The sequence below is a fragment of the Ranitomeya imitator genome, chromosome 2 (genome assembly GCF_032444005.1).
Source record: "Ranitomeya imitator isolate aRanImi1 chromosome 2, aRanImi1.pri, whole genome shotgun sequence".
In the NCBI taxonomy this organism is placed as follows: domain Eukaryota; kingdom Metazoa; phylum Chordata; class Amphibia; order Anura; family Dendrobatidae; genus Ranitomeya; species Ranitomeya imitator.
The window spans coordinates 366616479-366635728 of NC_091283.1; the positions used below are offsets into that span (position 1 = coordinate 366616479).

Genomic DNA, 19250 nt, shown 5'->3' on the forward strand with positions numbered 1-19250 from the left:
GAGACATGGAAATTGAGGAGTCAAAGTGGGAGGTTTGGCTTACCGACTCCACAGCTCTGGTGAAGAGGACTGGCAATGTCTGGTGTGATCTGTTAATGAAGATCCTAAAATTCTTCATCAGAAACTTACTGTGTATGCACTGCCCATGGAAGGATGGCGCTGGCACTAGATCTCAGGCAGGTGACTACAAGAAGAATGACCTGTCCATCAGACAGGAGACAGGCAGTGGGTAGGAAATAGGGAGAAAAGGGAGCAGAACTTTAACGGCATCCCCACCACTACACTTGCAGTTGATTGACATAACATAGATACATTTCTGTAAAAGAGTAAACAAAGATTTCTAAAATAAATGTATGGCTGCAATCATCATTACAGCTCCTATACATTGATGGCGCTAGTTTGGGTTATAAAAACTTGATGGCAGTTTCATTTTAAAATCAAAGTCTCCTCAGATCCAATAATATGTGTATCGAGAAGGGAAGCAGTTCTCAATGATGGTGAAAAAACGACTAAACTTAGTTACTCTACTTTACTTACAGGGATAACATCAGATGTTACTACAAAGAAGGAATGGATCTTGGATGTAAAAAGTAACTTGTAATAAGAACAAGAGACGTTAAAGACATTTATTCAGACATGGAGATTGTATGCTGAAAGTAACTAATGAATGGCAGATCACTAAGATTGGAAGATAAGAAGAATCGGGAGGAGGAAATATTGGGTATTTTTTTGGGTGTGATAGGGGCAATGGTTGCAGTACACATTTTTATATTCACTATATAGACAAGAATTCACATGGAATATTGCTTTTTACTTTTTAGATAATGGATGTCTATTATCAATATTTTAATTTAGGATCTAAATTGCTTTCTTTCTTTTACTAATTTGTCCTTACTTGACTGTCTCTTATGTGTTTCTCCATGTAGACCTGTTTTTTTTTTTCATCATATCAGTTTTTCTTAATTATCAACAAAATATTGATTGTCAAGTAAAACATTTCCTGCTTTCGGAATATGAAAAGGTCTTCTTCCTTATGTGAATTCTCTGGTGTTTAATGAAAGATGATTTATCTGCAAAACCCTTCCCACAATCGGAACATAAATATGGCTTCTCCCCTGTGTGAATTCTCTGGTGTCTAAAGAGAGATGATTTATCTGCAAAACATTTCCCACATTCTAAACATGAATATGGCTTCTCCCCTGTGTGATTTCTCTGGTGTGAAACAAAATGTGATTTATCTGCAAAACATTTCCCACATTCTGAACAGGAGAAAGGTTTCTGCCCTGTGTGAATTCTATGGTGTTTAACAAGATTTGATTTCTTTGCAAACCATTTCCCACATTCTGAACATGAATATTGAGTCTTCCCTGTGTGAATTTTTTGATGTCTAATAAGATATAATTTATCTGCAAATCCCTCCCCACATTCTGAACATGAATAAGGCTTCTCCTCAGTGTGAATTCTCTGGTGGTTAAGAAGAGATGATTTATCTGTAAAACAATTTCCACATTCTGAACATGAATATGGCTTCTCGCCTGTGTGAATTCTCTGGTGTCTAACAAGAGATGATTTATCTATAAAACAATTTCCACATTCTGAACATGAATATGGCTTTTCCCCTGTGTGAATTCTCTGGTGTTTAATGAAAGATGATTTATCTACAAAACAATTCCCACATTCTGTACATGAATATAGCTTCTCCCCTGTATGTATTCTCTGGTGTCTAACGAGAGATGATTTATCTACAAAACATTTCCCACAATCTGCACATGAATATGGCTTCTCTCCTGTATGGGTTCTCTGGTGTGTAACTAAATGTGATTTATCTGCAAAACATTTCCCACATTCTGAACAGGAAAAAGGTTTCTCCCCTGTATGAATTCTTTGGTGTTTAACAAGATTCGATTTCTTTACAAAAAATTTACCACATTCTGAACATGAAAAGTGTTTCTCCACTGTATGAGTTCTCTGATGTATAACAAGCTGATATTTATCTGCATAGCATTTCCCACATTCTGAACATGAATATGGCTTCTCCCCTGTGTGAGTTCTTTGATGTGTAACAAGCTGTGGTTTATCTGCATAACATTTCCCACATTCTGAACAAGAGTATGGCATTTCCCCAGTGTGAGTTCTGTGATGTCTAAAAAAATGTGATTTATTTGAAAAACATTTACCACATTCTGAACATGAAAAAGGCTTCTCCCCTGTATGAATTCTCTGATGTATAGCCAGACATGATTTAGCTGTATAATATTTTCCACATTCTAAACATGAAAAAGGTTTCTCCCCAGTGTGAGTTCTCTGATGTGTAACAAGGCATGATTTAGCTGTATAATATCTCCTGCATTCTGAACATGAAAATGGCATCTCCCCTGTGTGAGCTCTCTGATGTATCACAAGATGTGTTCTATCTGAAAAATACTTCCCACATTCTGAACATGAATATGGCTTCTCCTCTACATGAGCTCTCTCATGTCTAACAAGCCCTGATTTCTGGTTAAAATACTTGTCACACTCTGAAGATGAACCTCTTTTTTCCTCTATGTGAATGTTTTGATGAGTAAGAAAAGACATATTGAGGGAAAAACTTTTTCCATATTCTGTTCTTGAAAACGTCTTGTTTGCGGTCAGTACAGTTTCATTATTAATGTCTCTTTCGTGACTTTTATTTTTCTTAAAAGTCTGAGACGAATCAGATGATAGGACCTGTTTAAAAGGATCAAATGATAGATCTTTGCTGTGAAGGAATGATGTGATTTCTGGAGTAATGACATACACTTCACGTGTATCTTGTGTGATATCAAGGTCATCTGATTTAAAAATTGAAGGTGTCAGTTGTCCCTCTGGTCTCCAAGTACAATCATCTGCCAAGAATAAAGATAATTTTTGAATAAAATATTCTTACAAATTATATTTTTATAACATTTCTAAAATATCCACAGAAATTGCAAGTTATATATATCAAAATTCAATTATTTATGGAGACAAACACAGTGTACAATGAAACATCAGACCTTACAACAGGAACCACTAGAGCAGAGGTCACCAACCTTTCTGACCTTGAGAGCCACAATCAGCTCTGAGACAGAGTTGCGAGCCATATTCATCTATAAGAGAAGGTTGTGAGTGACATCCAGCTCCCGCCCACCTCACAGTAGTTCCAGTCACAGCCCACATTATAGGTAAAATGATAGCCTAAGCTTTTTCCACAGAAATCACCCAGAAGCAGTATACCAAGATCCCAGGGTTCCCACAATACACCCATTCAGTATTCTCCCAACACACTGACACACTGTAGCATCCAGCTTCAAGCACCTCCTCTAACAGGTAGAACCATCCTGTCTCCAGCGTACCACACTTAAATTATCTCTAAACCCCTATGACCAGTATATGTGCATCCAGATCTGCTCTCCTGCACAGGGCTACTCACAAAATTCACTATTTTGAGATGTGCTCTTCATACCGGTTTGCTAGACCTGGATTCAATGCACCGAGGTGGCAGACAGCAATGAGCCACAATTCATGGGTCCGCGAGCCATATGTGGCTCCCAGGCTACAGGTTGGGGACCCCAGCACCATAGCATGATGTTCGACCCTATTAGCTTGTTCAACCTCTCAAATACTGGAATAATAAGCCACCAAAAAAGTTATGTAGGACAAAATGATACGAATAAAAACGTTTACTCCATCCCCAAACAAGACTCCACTTGCTTCCGTCATTTGTCAATATAGGGTTTCCACATTACTAGTAGCTAAAAGACTCTTGAAAAGCAACATGGCTTCATAAACCAATCTAGCAAAATCCTTGCTCCCAAACCTTAATGTCCCCCTCGTCCCCTGCAGTTTCTTCAAACACGGTTAGCATCCACATGTTTAGCATTGCTGCAGTGGAAAAAATCCACTTAAAAATTTACGATGTGCGTGTCTCCAGAAGCACAAGTTGGTCACTATGTGTTGGGTTCTAAAATGTCATATTTGCAGTTTTCACTCTACAACATCCACTGTGTGCTCATTTCCAGAAAGTGTCTGTGGAGTCAAAATAGTCACTACTCCTATAGATCAATTCACTGAAGGAAATTGAGTCAATTTGTCGTGTTTTCTACTGTCTTGGTTTTCTGCCATTCTAGCACCTTAGGTGGTCTGCAAATGGTGCAGGCAAAGTATTTTAGTATTCCTTCCCTACTGAGCCCTGCCATCTGACCTAACAGAACGATATTGTCAGATTCAGGATAGGTGGCAAAAAAAATCTGGGGTATATTTTTCTCAAGCATCTAGACCCCCAACATCGCCAAAGGTGCGCACTTCTTGCCCATCATGCAGCATCTCTGCTATAATTGGAAAAGAATTTTCACATCGTCTGCACCTTGTATTTATTGACTTTCTTACACTGTGCTCAGAGTGGTAACAGTCCTAATTTAGTCTAGTAAATTGTGGATGCATATGTATGCTTAATGACATTTAATAAAAGAAGTATTGCTTCTATTTTCTAAGTATAGCAGTGTTGGGAAGAAGCTGCAAAGCGATATCCGAAACACAATATGTGTGAAGTTCAATTATTAAAGTCTAATATGTTTTCTTGGTAATTATTGTATGTTAGGGTTTGGCGGAACGCACCAAATATATATATATATATATATATATATATATATATATATATATATATATTTATAGAGTAATCGGTGCGTTCGCAACCCGGGGTGCACCGTGCAGGAGTAAAACCTGCTGCTAGTAACTGAAAGTACTATATGGCGGTATAAGTGAACTCTGTTACTTCAGAGTCACTAACGACAAGAGAACGCTGTGCCCCGTTAACCTCACAGAGGAATACAGCTACCAAATAGAGCGAACAGTGGTCATGCCGTCAGAATAGCACACGCAAAACTCCTCACCGGAGGTACCGGTATTCAAGGGGCTTATTTCAGCCGAACACTGAAACCACATACACATGACAACACTGGTGCAGAACACATACTGTAAGTTAGTTGATACTAGCGCATGGCCATGCAAACCTTTTATAGCTGCTGCAACTTCAGGACCTTCCTAGAGGACCAATGGGAGCTGCTGCAGTACCTGAGCACGTGACCCCCGACCTCCGATGAGAGGTCTTACCCATGGCATGCTCAGAAAGGGAAAAGCAGGACTTCGTCCCAGAGACATCTGCTCGCCGCTGACCAGTACTGGTTACAATGGCTGAACCTGGAAAGGCAGCAGTAATCATCTGCACCATATCAGGCTGAGCCAGATGCTGGGACCGACGTCTCCGCTGAGCAGGCTCCACTGCGGCTGGAGAAGAATGAGAGACCGCAGCGGAGATGGCTCGAGATTCCCGCTGTGCAGAGGCGGGAACTCGACCCTAACAATTGTGATACACAATTTATGAGGTTAATGCAATTTTTTTATAATATGAGGAGTGCAATTTTCTAAAATAAAGGCCTTTCCAGTCCCTTCTAAAGTTAATTTGCCTCCGAAAAAATTAGGTTTTGAAAATTTCCTTGAACATATGATTACTGGTAGATAAAATTTTACACCTTCTATCATCCTAAAAAGAACATAAAAGGATGTTTGAAAAATGAGGCCAATGTGAAATATGATGAATGTTAATTATTAACTTTTGCGTGCGGTATCACTTTCTGTTTTAAGGGCATACAGATTCTGTGTTTGAAATTCTAATTCTATCACATTTTTGGAAAATTTCAGATTTTTCATAAACAAACACAAATCAACCTCATTTTATCACTAACAAAGTACAAAGTGTCATGAAAAAAAATAAACGTCAACTATCTCAGAAACACTGGGGTCAGGTTAAACATTCCAAACCAGAATTACACTCATTTATGGTAGGCCATTGGCGCTCCTATGAGTTCTGACCAGAAAAGTATAGAAAGTATTAGTTCTCCATATTTCAAGAGAAAGATTGTGCAGTTACTTGAATTCCTTAGGATCGGAAACATCATGAAATTCACGACATACAGTGATGACATGCCAACACATATTCCGCAAATATCAATGAATTATATTAGAGTCATCAACCACGCACAGCTAATAAGAGATATATCATGGCACAAGTGTAATGTTTTTGGTGTTTGGTTTATCACAATTCTGCTTTCAGTTAGTGAGCTCTTTTACCAAAGAAACTGAAAAGGCAGGATAAAGGACGGGAGACTCTGCTGTTATGTAGAGAAATTCACACTTGGCCAAGGTTAAAAACTATTAACTTCATTTACGCTTATAAAAGGTTTTTTTTATTTTCTGGCCTCTCAGATTCACCAAAGGATGGCCCACGGCACAAGTTTTTCTATAATGGACATTTGTAGAAATCTAAACAGAGAAAATATCTTACAGGCTCTTGAAGGTAAAAATATCAGACCATTATGTATTAATTACTATCTTCTGTTTTTTCACCTGCAAAGGTGAACTATTGTTGAGCACTGGATAACTTCTAGAAATCTCCTTTTCTGAGGGAGTGGTGGTCGGGTAAGGCTAGGTTCACACTGCGTTACAGCAGCCCGTTCAACACAACGGGCTGCTGTAACGCAAGTGCCGAATTTGGCACATTGCTAGCGCAGAGAGAGCATCTGCTAGCTCGATCTACGCTAGCAGTGACGGACCCGGAAACGCTGCAGCCCGCGTCTCAGGGTCTGTCACTCAATGACGGCACATGGCTAGTGCACACCCATTGTCGGTGTGCGCTAGCGATGCGTCCGACATTGGAGTAAATGGCGGCGCTAGTGGACTACGTTACACCACGTTATGCCGCAGTGTAATGTAGTCCGTCTAATAGACTGGGGGAACGCAATGTGAACCCAGCCTTAGGGTTTAAATAAAATAAAATAAAACAAAAAGATTGAAAAGAATAGAAAATAAATTCACATTTGGTTTTCACTGCACATGGAATGGCCCATGATACAAATTATATTTTTCTTCACATGATTTTCTATGTTTTCAGCATATTCTATGTATGCTGTCATTTGTCTTTGCAGTTTACACATCTGGGAAGAAAAGGGTCAAAATCTTCTAATTCGATGGGGTAGGATGGATCCTTGAGACTGTAAGCTCTGGTCAGAACAGGTCTGACTCTGAAACAGGGATTTTCTGAGTCCAAAGTAATTGGGACAGTTTTGGGTGGAGAAGCATGTAGTGCTTTAGCAGCTGAATGGTGACCACATAATTGTGATATAGCCATATTACACTGCTGATAAAGCAGTCACAGGCAGTGGTTGAGGTGAATCTGCGACTTCACTGCATTTAGTGGTTACTACTCACCAGGGTAGTCATCTGTAGGAATCTCCACTTTACACCACTCATCACCAATCACATGTGTCTCTGTAGTATTAATATCGGTCAGATCTTCACCCTGAAACAAATATTGTAAAAGTCACAGACAGATGGAGAAGTCACATCTATGATCAGCTCTAATCCTGCCATCTCCACCGTTCTCATTACACAAGTATAAAACATATAATACTGGTGGATAAAACAAGACTGAGCACAAGACCTTCACAGCCATCTACACATCATAGGGGAGATCTCATGACACCTTCTCTCCATCTACCTGATGATACTGAGGAACATTGGGATTTTCTTGTTTACAGTCATGTGGAAGAAGAGGACTGGGACATCTCTCTGGTGTTGTCCTCTTACTGGATAGAACTGGAAGAAACACATACAGGGACTGAATTCATTCTTTACATACAGATAATTATAGGCCGTATGTATTTAGTCCTTTCTATTACCTGTTGATGTGAAGGGCTTGGAAACCTCCATGACGTCCTTGTACAGATCCTTGTGTCCTTCTATGTACTCCCACTCCTCCATGGAGAAATAGACTGAGACATCCTGACACCTTATAGGAACCTGACACATACAACAATGATACCGTCATCCCCCTAATTCCTTCATAGAGTTACTGTATAATATCCCAGAATTCCCAACAGTGTCACCTCTCCTGTCAGCAGCTCAATCATCTTGTAGGCGAATTCTAGGACCATTTGGTCATTGATGTCCTCAAGTATTAGGGGGCGAGGTGAAGGCTCCATGATTGGGCTCAGGGGTCTTCCCCATCCCTCAGACACAGGGGCCTGACAGTGCTCACTAGAGATCTTCTTCACTACCGTGTAATCCTGGTTATGGAGAGACACATTAATAAGTCTCACTAAAGACATTCCCAGAGTCCTCACCTCTCCAGTTCTGTCCATCTGTTCTTCCCATAGATAAGAATGATGTAATGTGACGTTATTAGAATCTCTCACCTCTCCAGTAAGCCAGAAGAGGATCTCTAGGGTGAGGTGTACTATCCTCTCAGCCATCTTGTCCCTGTCCCTATCCATTCTTGACGGGTCAATCAGGAAAATTCTCTTACGTAGAAGATCTCCACTGAAAGGATCCAATATTGTATGGACCTGAGTGGGAAGAAGATGAACAGGTATGAACTGGCACTCAGGCAGTTTGAACACCTTGATGCATTATTACATGACATTGATTGAAGGAATTCTGTTATGGCTGGCAATCAGGCAACACAGCGTGCAGTAATCAGCGCACATACAGAGATCTGGCAATAACCAAAAACAATAGGACAAGCTCTGAGACGTGGAATCTCTGTAGACTGCAGTACCTAATCTATCCTCACACAACTATAAGCAGCAGTGGATTGCGCCTAACAACTACCTATGCAACTCGGCACTGCCTGAGGAGCTGACTAGCCTGAAGATAGAAATACAAGCCTGACTTACCTCAGAGAAATACCCCAAAGGAATAGGCAGCCCCCCACATATAATGACTGTTAGCAAGATGAAAAGACAAACGTAGGAATGAAATAGATTCAGCAAAGTGAGGCCCGATATTCTAGACAGAGCGAGGATAGCAAAGAGAACTATGCAGTCTACAAAAAACCCTAAAACGAAAACCACGCAAAGGGGCAAAAAGACCCACCGTGCCGAACTAACAGCACGGCGGTGCACCCCTTTGCTTCTCAGAGCTTCCAGCAAAAGTTAATAGCAAGCTGGACAGAAAAAACAGAAAACAAACTAGAAGCACTTATCTAGCAGAGCAGCAGGCCCAAGGAAAGATGCAGTAGCTCAGATCCAACACTGGAACATTGACAAGGAGCAAGGAAGACAGACTCAGGTGGAGCTAAATAGCAAGGCAGCCAACGAGCTCACCAAAACACCTGAGGGAGGAAGCCCAGAGACTGCAATACCACTTGTGACCACAGAAGTGAACTCAGCCACAGAATTCACAACAGTACCCCCCCTTGAGGAGGGGTCACCGAACCCTCACCAGAACCCCCAGGCCGACCAGGATGAGCCACATGAAAGGCACGAACAAGATCTGGGGCATGGACATCAGAGGCAAAAACCCAGGAATTATCTTCCTGAGCATAACCCTTCCATTTGACCAGATACTGGAGTTTCCGTCTAGAGACACGAGAATCCAAAATCTTCTCCACAATATACTCCAATTCCCCCTCCACCAAAACAGGGGCAGGAGGCTCCACAGATGGAACCATAGGTGCCACGTATCTCCTCAACAACGACCTATGGAATACATTATGTATGGAAAAGGAGTCTGGGAGGGTCAGACGAAAAGACACCGGATTGAGAATCTCAGAAATCCTATACGGACCAATAAAACGAGGTTTAAATTTAGGAGAGGAAACCTTCATAGGAATATGACGAGAAGATAACCAAACCAGATCCCCAACACGAAGTCGGGGTCCCACACGGCGTCTGCGATTAGCGAAAAGCTGAGCCTTCTCCTGGGACAAGGTCAAATTGTCCACCACCTGAGTCCAGATCTGCTGCAACCTGTCCACCACAGAATCCACACCAGGACAGTCCGAAGACTCAACCTGTCCTGAAGAGAAACGAGGATGGAACCCAGAATTGCAGAAAAATGGAGAGACCAAGGTAGCCGAGCTGGCCCGATTATTAAGGGCGAACTCAGCCAACGGCAAAAATGACACCCAATCATCCTGGTCAGCGGAAACAAAACATCTCAGATATGTTTCCAAGGTCTGATTGGTTCGTTCGGTCTGGCCATTAGTCTGAGGATGGAAGGCCGAGGAGAAAGATAGGTCAATGCCCATCCTACCACAAAAGGCTCGCCAGAACCTCGAGACAAACTGGGAACCTCTGTCAGAAACAATATTCTCAGGAATGCCATGTAAACGAACCACATGCTGGAAGAACAAAGGCACCAAATCAGAGGAGGAAGGCAATTTAACCAAGGGCACCAGATGGACCATTTTAGAAAAGCGATCACAGACCACCCAAATGACTGACATTTTTTGAGAAACGGGAAGGTCAGAAATGAAATCCATCGAAATATGTGTCCAAGGCCTCTTCGGGACCGGCAAGGGCAAAAGCAACCCACTGGCACGTGAACAGCAGGGCTTAGCCCTAGCACAAATTCCACAGGACTGCACAAAAGCACGCACATTCCGTGACAGAGATGGCCACCAGAAGGATCTAGCAACCAACTCCCTGGTACCAAAGATTCCTGGATGACCGGCCAGCACCGAACAATGAAGTTCAGAGATAACTTTACTAGTCCACCTATCAGGGACGAACAGTTTCTCGGCCGGACAACGATCAGGTTTATTAGCCTGAAATTTCTGCAACACTCTCCGCAAATCAGGGGAGATGGCAGACACAATGACTCCTTCCTTGAGGATACTCGCAGGCTCAGATAACCCCGGAGAGTCGGGCACAAAACTCCTAGACAGAGCATCCGCCTTCACATTTTTAGAGCCCGGAAGGTATGAAACCACAAAATCAAAACGAGCAAAAAATAACGACCAACGGGCCTGTCTAGGATTCAAGCGCTTGGCAGACTCAAGATAAGTAAGGTTCTTATGATCAGTCAAAACCACCACGCGATGCTTAGCACCCTCAAGCCAATGACGCCACTCCTCGAATGCCCACTTCATGGCCAGCAACTCTCGGTTGCCCACATCATAATTACGCTCAGCAGCAGAAAATTTCCTGGAAAAGAAAGCACATGGTTTGAACACTGAGCAACCAGAACCTCTCTGTGACAAAACCGCCCCTGCACCAATCTCAGAAGCATCAACCTCGACCTGGAACGGAAGAGAAACATCAGGTTGACACAACACAGGGGCACAGCAGAAACGACGCTTCAACTCCTGAAAAGCTTCCACGGCAGCAGAAGACCAATTAACCAAATCAGCACCCTTCTTGGTCAAATCGGTCAATGGTCTGGCAATGCTAGAAAAATTACAGATGAAGCGACGATAAAAATTAGCAAAGCCCAGGAATTTCTGCAGACTTTTTAGAGATGTCGGCTGAGTCCAATCCTGGATGGCCTGAACCTTAACCGGATCCATCTCGATAGTAGAAGGGGAAAAGATGAACCCCAAAAATGAAACTTTCTGCACACCGAAGAGACACTTTGATCCCTTCACGAACAAGGAATTAGCACGCAGTACCTGGAAAACCATTCTGACTTGCTTCACATGAGACTCCCAATCATCAGGGAAGATCAAAATGTCATCCAAGTAAACAATCAATAATTTATCCAGATACTCACGGAAAATGTCATGCATAAAAGACTGAAACACAGATGGAGCATTGGCAAGTCCAAACGGCATCACCAGATACTCAAAATGACCCTCGGGCGTATTAAATGCCGTTTTCCATTCATCTCCTTGCCTGATTCTCACCAGATTATACGCACCACGAAGATCTATCTTGGTGAACCAACTAGCCCCCTTAATCCGAGCAAACAAGTCAGAAATCAATGGCAAGGGATACTGAAACTTAACAGTGATCTTATTAAGAAGGCGGTAATCAATACACGGTCTTAGCGAACCATCCTTCTTGGCTACAAAAAAGAACCCTGCTCCCAATGGTGACGACGATGGGCGAATATGTCCCTTCTCCAGGGACTCCTTCACATAACTGCGCATAGCGGTGTGTTCAGGTACGGACAAATTAAATAAACGACCCTTAGGGAATTTACTACCAGGAATCAAATCGATAGCACAATCACAATTCCTATGCGGAGGTAGGGCATCAGACTTGGACTCTTCAAATACATCCTGAAAGTCCGACAAGAACTCTGGGATGTCAGAAGGAATGGATGACGAAATAGACAAAAATGGAACATCACCATGTACTCCCTGACAACCCCAGCTGGTTACCGACATAGAGTTCCAATCCAATACTGGATTATGGGTTTGTAGCCATGGCAACCCCAACACGACCACATCATGCAAATTATGCAGTACCAGAAAGCGAATAACTTCCTGATGTGCAGGAGCCATGCACATGGTCAGCTGGGCCCAGTACTGAGGCTTATTCTTGGCCAAAGGTGTAGCATCAATTCCTCTCAACGGAATAGGACACCGCAAAGGCTCCAAGAAAAATCCACAACGTTTAGCATAATCCAAATCCATCAGATTCAGGGCAGCGCCTGAATCCACAAACACCATGACAGAATACGATGACAAAGAGCACATTAAGGTAATGGACAAAAGGAATTTGGACTGTACAGTACCAATAACGGCAGAGCTATCGAACCGCCTAGTGCGTTTAGGACAATTAGAAATAGCATGAGTAGAATCACCACAATAGAAACACAGTCTGTTCAGACGTCTGTGTTCTTGCCGTTCTACTTTAGTCATAGTCCTGTCGCACTGCATAGGCTCAGGTTTACTCTCAGACAATACCGCCAGATGGTGCACAGATTTACGCTCGCGCAAGCGACGACCGATCTGAATGGCCAAGGACATGGACTCATTCAAACCAGCAGGCATAGGAAATCCCACCATTACATCCTTAAGAGCTTCAGAAAGACCCTTTCTGAACAAAGCCGCTAGTGCAGATTCATTCCACAGAGTGAGTACTGACCACTTTCTAAATTTCTGACAATATACTTCTATATCATCCTGACCCTGGCATAAAGCCAGCAGATTTTTCTCAGCCTGATCCACTGAATTAGGCTCATCGTAAAGCAATCCGAGCGCCAGGAAAAACGCATCGACACTACTCAATGCAGGGTCTCCTGGCGCAAGAGAAAACGCCCAGTCCTGTGGGTCGCCGCGCAAAAAAGAAATAATAATCAAAACCTGTTGAATAGGATTACCAGAAGAATGAGGTTTCAAGGCCAAAAATAGCTTACAATTATTTCTGAAGCTCAGGAACTTAGTTCTGTCACCAAAAAACAAATCAGGAATCGGAATTCTTGGTTCTAGCATCGATTTCTGATCAATAGTATCTTGAATCTTTTGTACATTTACAACGAGATTATCCATTGAGGAGCACAGAGCCTGAATATCCATGTCCACAGCTGTGTCCTGAAGCACTCTAATGTCTAGGGGAAAAAAAAGACTGAAGACAGAGCTAAGAAAAAAAAATGATGTCAGGATTTCTTTTTTCCCTCTATTGGGAATCATTGGTGTTGGCTCCTTGTACTGTTATGGCTGGCAATCAGGCAACACAGCGTGCAGTAATCAGCGCACATACAGAGATCTGGCAATAACCAAAAACAATAGGACAAGCTCTGAGACGTGGAATCTCTGTAGACTGCAGTACCTAATCTATCCTCACACAACTATAAGCAGCAGTGGATTGCGCCTAACAACTACCTATGCAACTCGGCACTGCCTGAGGAGCTGACTAGCCTGAAGATAGAAATACAAGCCTGACTTACCTCAGAGAAATACCCCAAAGGAATAGGCAGCCCCCCACATATAATGACTGTTAGCAAGATGAAAAGACAAACGTAGGAATGAAATAGATTCAGCAAAGTGAGGCCCGATATTCTAGACAGAGCGAGGATAGCAAAGAGAACTATGCAGTCTACAAAAAACCCTAAAACGAAAACCACGCAAAGGGGCAAAAAGACCCACCTTGCCGAACTAACAGCACGGCGGTGCACCCCTTTGCTTCTCAGAGCTTCCAGCAAAAGTTAATAGCAAGCTGGACAGAAAAAACAGAAAACAAACTAGAAGCACTTATCTAGCAGAGCAGCAGGCCCAAGGAAAGATGCAGTAGCTCAGATCCAACACTGGAACATTGACAAGGAGCAAGGAAGACAGACTCAGGTGGAGCTAAATAGCAAGGCAGCCAACGAGCTCACCAAAACACCTGAGGGAGGAAGCCCAGAGACTGCAATACCACTTGTGACCACAGAAGTGAACTCAGCCACAGAATTCACAACAGAATTCAGAAGCTGGATTTTTTAAGTCCTTTAATACATAATGATAATTAAGAAAAATGTGCCAAAAAAAAAAGAAAAAAAAAAAACAGGAATTAGCATGGCTAAAAGTGAATGTGGGAAAATGGATGGAAACCTAAAATCAAAAGTATATGAACAAATGTAATAAAAATGGAAGAGTTTAAAGTCTTGGTCCTGGAGGAACACACTGATGTAGTTGCTGTTGCTGAGACATGGTTGGACTCTATTGATTGGGTTGAAAATCTTGGCTTCATGCTTTTTTAGAAAGACAGTTCAAATAGGAAATTGTATGTCTGTATGTTAGTGGTATGAAAGCGAGTGCGACAGAGGCAATTGGGGAGGAAGATTGCGAGGAAATGGAAACCTTGTTGGTTAAATTAAAAAGGGAATTAGATACTGACAAGGTTGTTTTTGGAGTAATCTATAGATTCCCCAACATTACTGAGGTGCTGAAGGGTCAGCACATAATCAGATGGCGCGGGCTGCACTGGCTGTTAGAGTAGTAATTATGGGAGATTTTAATTACCTGGGTATTGACGGGGGTCATAGTTCTGATTCAAATGCATGTGGGAGAAAATTCCTCATTTTGTCGCAGAATAATTGTAGGTCAGTTTATAGAATATCAAGAGTTGATGATCTACTCAATTCGGTCATTTCAAGCAGTGCACAGCTAGATGCAAAGTTTACTGCTCACAAAAACCTTGGTACCAGTGGCGACAATAGAAATTATTTTTGGTATGAAGGCTATGCTTCAGATCACTGACTGGGAGCAGCTACTGTAAAATAGTGATAGAGATCTTATTGCTAAATTTGAGATTACCGTAAGTCTATATTGGTTAATCAGACTGTAAAATACATTCCTATAGACAACAAAGTTTACACCCTACATGGCTTACTCCTATGGTTAGGATAGCCTTAAATGACAAAAAGGGCATTCAGAATATATCAACTGGTGGGTTCGGCTCTAGCATTTAAAAACTTCAAAGAACTTAATATAATTTCTAAAAAAAAAAAAGTAATGAAATCAGTTAACCCCTTTGCCCCCAAAGGTGCTTTGAACGTTAATGACCGGGTCAATTTTAACAATTCTGACCACTTTGACATTATGAGGTAATAACTCTGGAATGCGTCAACGGATCCCAGTGCTTCTGAGACGGTTTTTTCGTGACATATTGTACTTCATGATAGTAGTAAAACTTCTTCTGTATGACTTGTATTTCTTTGTGAAAACAACGGAAATTTGGCAAAAATTCGCAATTTTCCAACTTTGAATTTTCATGCCTTTAAATCACAGAGATATGTCACACAAAATAGTTAATAAGTAACATTTCCCACATGTCTACTTTACATCAGCATTATTTTGGAACCAAAATGTATTTTTAATAGGAAGTTAAGGGTTAAAAGTTGACCAGCAATTTTTCATGTTTGCAACAAAATGTACAAAACCATTTTTATTAGGGACCACATCACATTTGAAGTCACTTTAAGGGGTCTTAAAAAATACACCAAAAACACCTCACTCTAAAAACTGCACCCCTCAAAGTGCTTGAAATCAAATTCAAAAAGTTTATTAACGCTTCAGATGCTTCACACGAATTTGAAAAAAAAACAGCTTTTTTTTTTACTTCAGATTCAATTTTTTTTATTTTGACAAGGGTAACAGGAAAAAACGGACCCCAAAATTTGTTGAGTAATTCCTCCAAACATGCAGATACCCCATATGAGGGAGAAAACCACTGTTTGGGAGCATAGCAAAGCTCAGAAGGGAAGGAGCACCATTTGACTTTTTTGAATGCAAAATTTTCTGTAACAATTGGCAGATGCCATGTCGCTTTTGGAGAGCCTCTAATGTGCCTAAACAGTGAAAATCCCCCACAAGTGACCCCATTTTGGAAACTAGACCACTCAAGGAATGTATTTAGATGTGTGGTGAGCACTTTGAACCCGCAGATGCTTCACAGACGTTTATAACATTGAGCCATGAAAATAAAATCACATTTTCCTCACAAGTTGTTGTTTTAGTCTCAAGATTTAAATTTTTCTAAGGGTTAATAGGAATTTTTTTCTTTACAACAAACTGAGATCCATTTTTTCCTGAGTGTGCCAATAGCGTACATGTAATCGGGAAATATTTTTCAGGCACAGGGCAAAGCTCAGAAGGCAAGGAGTGCAAGATTTTACGGTTAGGCTGGGTTCCCATTGCGTTATGGGACCGCGTTAAACGGACAGCGTTGCACGGCGAAATTAACGCCGTGCAACGCGGCCGTTAACGCGCCCATTCACGCTAATGGGAACGCGCTACACTAACGCGTGCCATGTTCGGCACGCACTAGCGACGCGCCGGAGATTCCTGGCGCGCCGCGGACGCTGCTTGCAGCGTCCGAGGCGCGCCCGCGGTCCGTTCCCCGCTCTCGCAGATCGGGGATCTGCGAGAGCGGGGACGTTACCGCGACCCCGAACGCGGCCCCATAAAAAACATTGCGTTAGCGCAATCCGCTAGTGCTAAACGGATTGCACTAACGCAATGTGACCCTAGCCTTACAGTTTGAAGGTGCCATTACCTACTGGGAGAGCCCATGAGATGCCAGAACAGCAGAACCCATCATAAGTTACCCCATTTTAGAAACTACACCTCTCAATTAATTCATCTTGGGGTGCAGTGATCATATTGACACCACAGGTGTGTCACAAAATTTTATACCACTGAGCAGTGAAGAAAAATAACTACATTTTTACCATTAAAATTTAGTTTTAGCCCCAGGATTTACATTTTCACACAAGAAGTGAGTAAAAATAGCACCAAAATTTGTCCCACAATTTGTACTGAATGTGGCAATACCTCATAAGTGGCTGTACAGTACTACATAGCCATACGGAGAGACTCGGGAGGAATGGAACGCTATTTGGTTCCTGGAGCGCAGATTTTCCTAGAAAAGTTTGCGGACTCCAGACACAAAGCCCCTAATTGCTAAAAGAGCAGAATCCCCCCTCAAGTGACACCATTTTGGAAATTATATCCCTTTGGGAATTTATCTACAGGTGTAGTGATGATTTTGACTCCATGGGTATTTTCCATAAACAAGCAGTAATGAATGTTGCCGAGTGAAAATTGCAAACTGCCTTTGTAGTGACCAGTACGCTGTAGTGACCAGTACGTTATGCCCAGCCCGTGCTTCTGCAGGCTCTCATCGCTATGGAAATTACAAACATGTGGACGCTATATGTGGTTTAGGGTACACTGTGGGGCTCAAAAGGGAGGGGGCATTTGGATTTGAGAGCACAGAATTTGCTGAATTTCTTTTGGAGGGTTATGGAGCCATTTCGCTTTTCCAGAACCTTTGTACTACCCGTAAAGTGGAAACCCCTTATATTTCCATTAACAGATGACAGACCTGAGTGAGGGCTTTCTCTTTTGTGGATTGATTTGAAGCTTTTATTGGGAAAATTTTACATAACATTTATGATTTCATATCCTGCGCTATACGCTGAGCACTTAAATCGGGGTTTCCATATAAATCTCCGAGTGACGAGACAGATTAAACCCCCCAATGAATCCATTCACTATAATGAGGCAGCAGAGTTGCTCTGTACTCCGTCTGGCCTCTGTTCAGCGGTGTCCTTTTCAGAAGTGTACAAAACTGTACCCGTCGGCACTTTTATGCAATCCTAAAAAGAGAGACACCGCCAAAACACAGGACCTATGAAGTCCGCAGTGCCACCATCTGCCTCATTATAGGGAATCTTCCGCCATAGGTTCCGTCTGAATCATGTATTTTAGAGATTTACAGGGAAACCCCGGTGTAAGCGCTCAACGCAATGCGCAAGATAAATGTACACCAAGCTTTACTGCGATCTTTGGGAGGCAGAATTAAAAAATGAACAGTAGGCGAATAATTGATTTTATTCATTTTTTACGACATTCTATATTTTGAGTGCTAGAATTTTTCCATATTTTGGGCCAGAGTCATGTGAGGGCTTGTTTTTTGTGGGACGAGTTGACGTTTTTCTTGTTACCATTTTCGGGCACATGACATTTTTTGATTACTTTCTATTCTGATTTTTCTCAGGAAGTATGAACAAAAACCAGCAATTCAGGAATTTTTTTTTTTTTTTTGGAGGGAGGGTGTAAGCCGTTCTGTGTGTGATAAAATTGATAAGGTAGCTTTATTCTTCGGGTCAGTACGATTACAGCAATACCTCATTTATTTTTTTTTATGTTATGGCGCTTTTACACAATAAAAACTATTTTATAGAAAAATTATAAAATAATTACCATATATACTCGAGTATTAGCCGAGATTTTCAGCCCATTTTTTTAAGGCTGAAAGTGCCCCTATCGGCTTATACTCGAGTCATAGTCTCAGGGGGTTGGCGGGGAAGGGGGAACGGCAGGAGTGGCAGCTGTCACATCATACTCACCCCTTCCTTGGGCAGTCTCTGCACATCCCTGCTTCTCAGATGGTCTCCGGCGCATCTTATGGGGCCATCATTAACCTTTGTGCAGCATAATATGTGGTATATTTTAATATGTAGCATCTTATGGGGCCATTATTAACCTTTGTGCTGCATTATATAGGGCATATTTTTTGTATGGAGCATCTTATGGGGCCCATCATAAAATGTATGGAGCATTATATGGGGCTGGTGATGAGCCAAGCAAATAGCGCAAAGCTAATGTGCTCATTTTCAAAAGAGGGCTTCAGGTCTTTCCCAGGTAATTATAGACCAGTAAGCTTAACATCCATTGTGGAGAAACGGTTTACGCGACTTATAAAGGATCACATACAGGAGTATGTGTTCTAATGTTTTTTTCTAAGTTATGATTAGTGTGGTGTTACTAAAGACAGAAGTTGTCAAACCATCCTGATTAACTGTTATGAAGAGGTGAGTAGAAACATGGATAGAGGGGGTAGGTGTGGATATGGTGTTTTTTGGACTTTTGCAAAGGCATTTGACACTGTCCCACATAGACGCCTAATGGATAAATTAGGTTTTACAGGATTAGAAAGTAAGGTTTATAATAGAATCAAAAACGCAAACACCAGAGT

The 19250-nt window shown here is 41.9% G+C and overlaps 1 protein-coding gene across 1 annotated transcript in view; it reads right to left on the reverse strand.

Annotated features, from left to right (window-relative positions):
- Positions 1 to 612: 612 nt before the first annotated feature.
- The window catches only part of LOC138666588 (zinc finger protein 850-like), a 121243-nt gene continuing 102605 nt past the window's right edge, over positions 613 to 19250 (reverse strand). Inside the window, exon 13 of the mRNA XM_069754789.1 lies at positions 613 to 1817. Within this exon, the coding sequence (XP_069610890.1) occupies positions 985 to 1817 (833 nt within the window). The 3' untranslated portion in view covers positions 613 to 984. The remainder of the gene's footprint in view (positions 1818 to 19250) is intronic.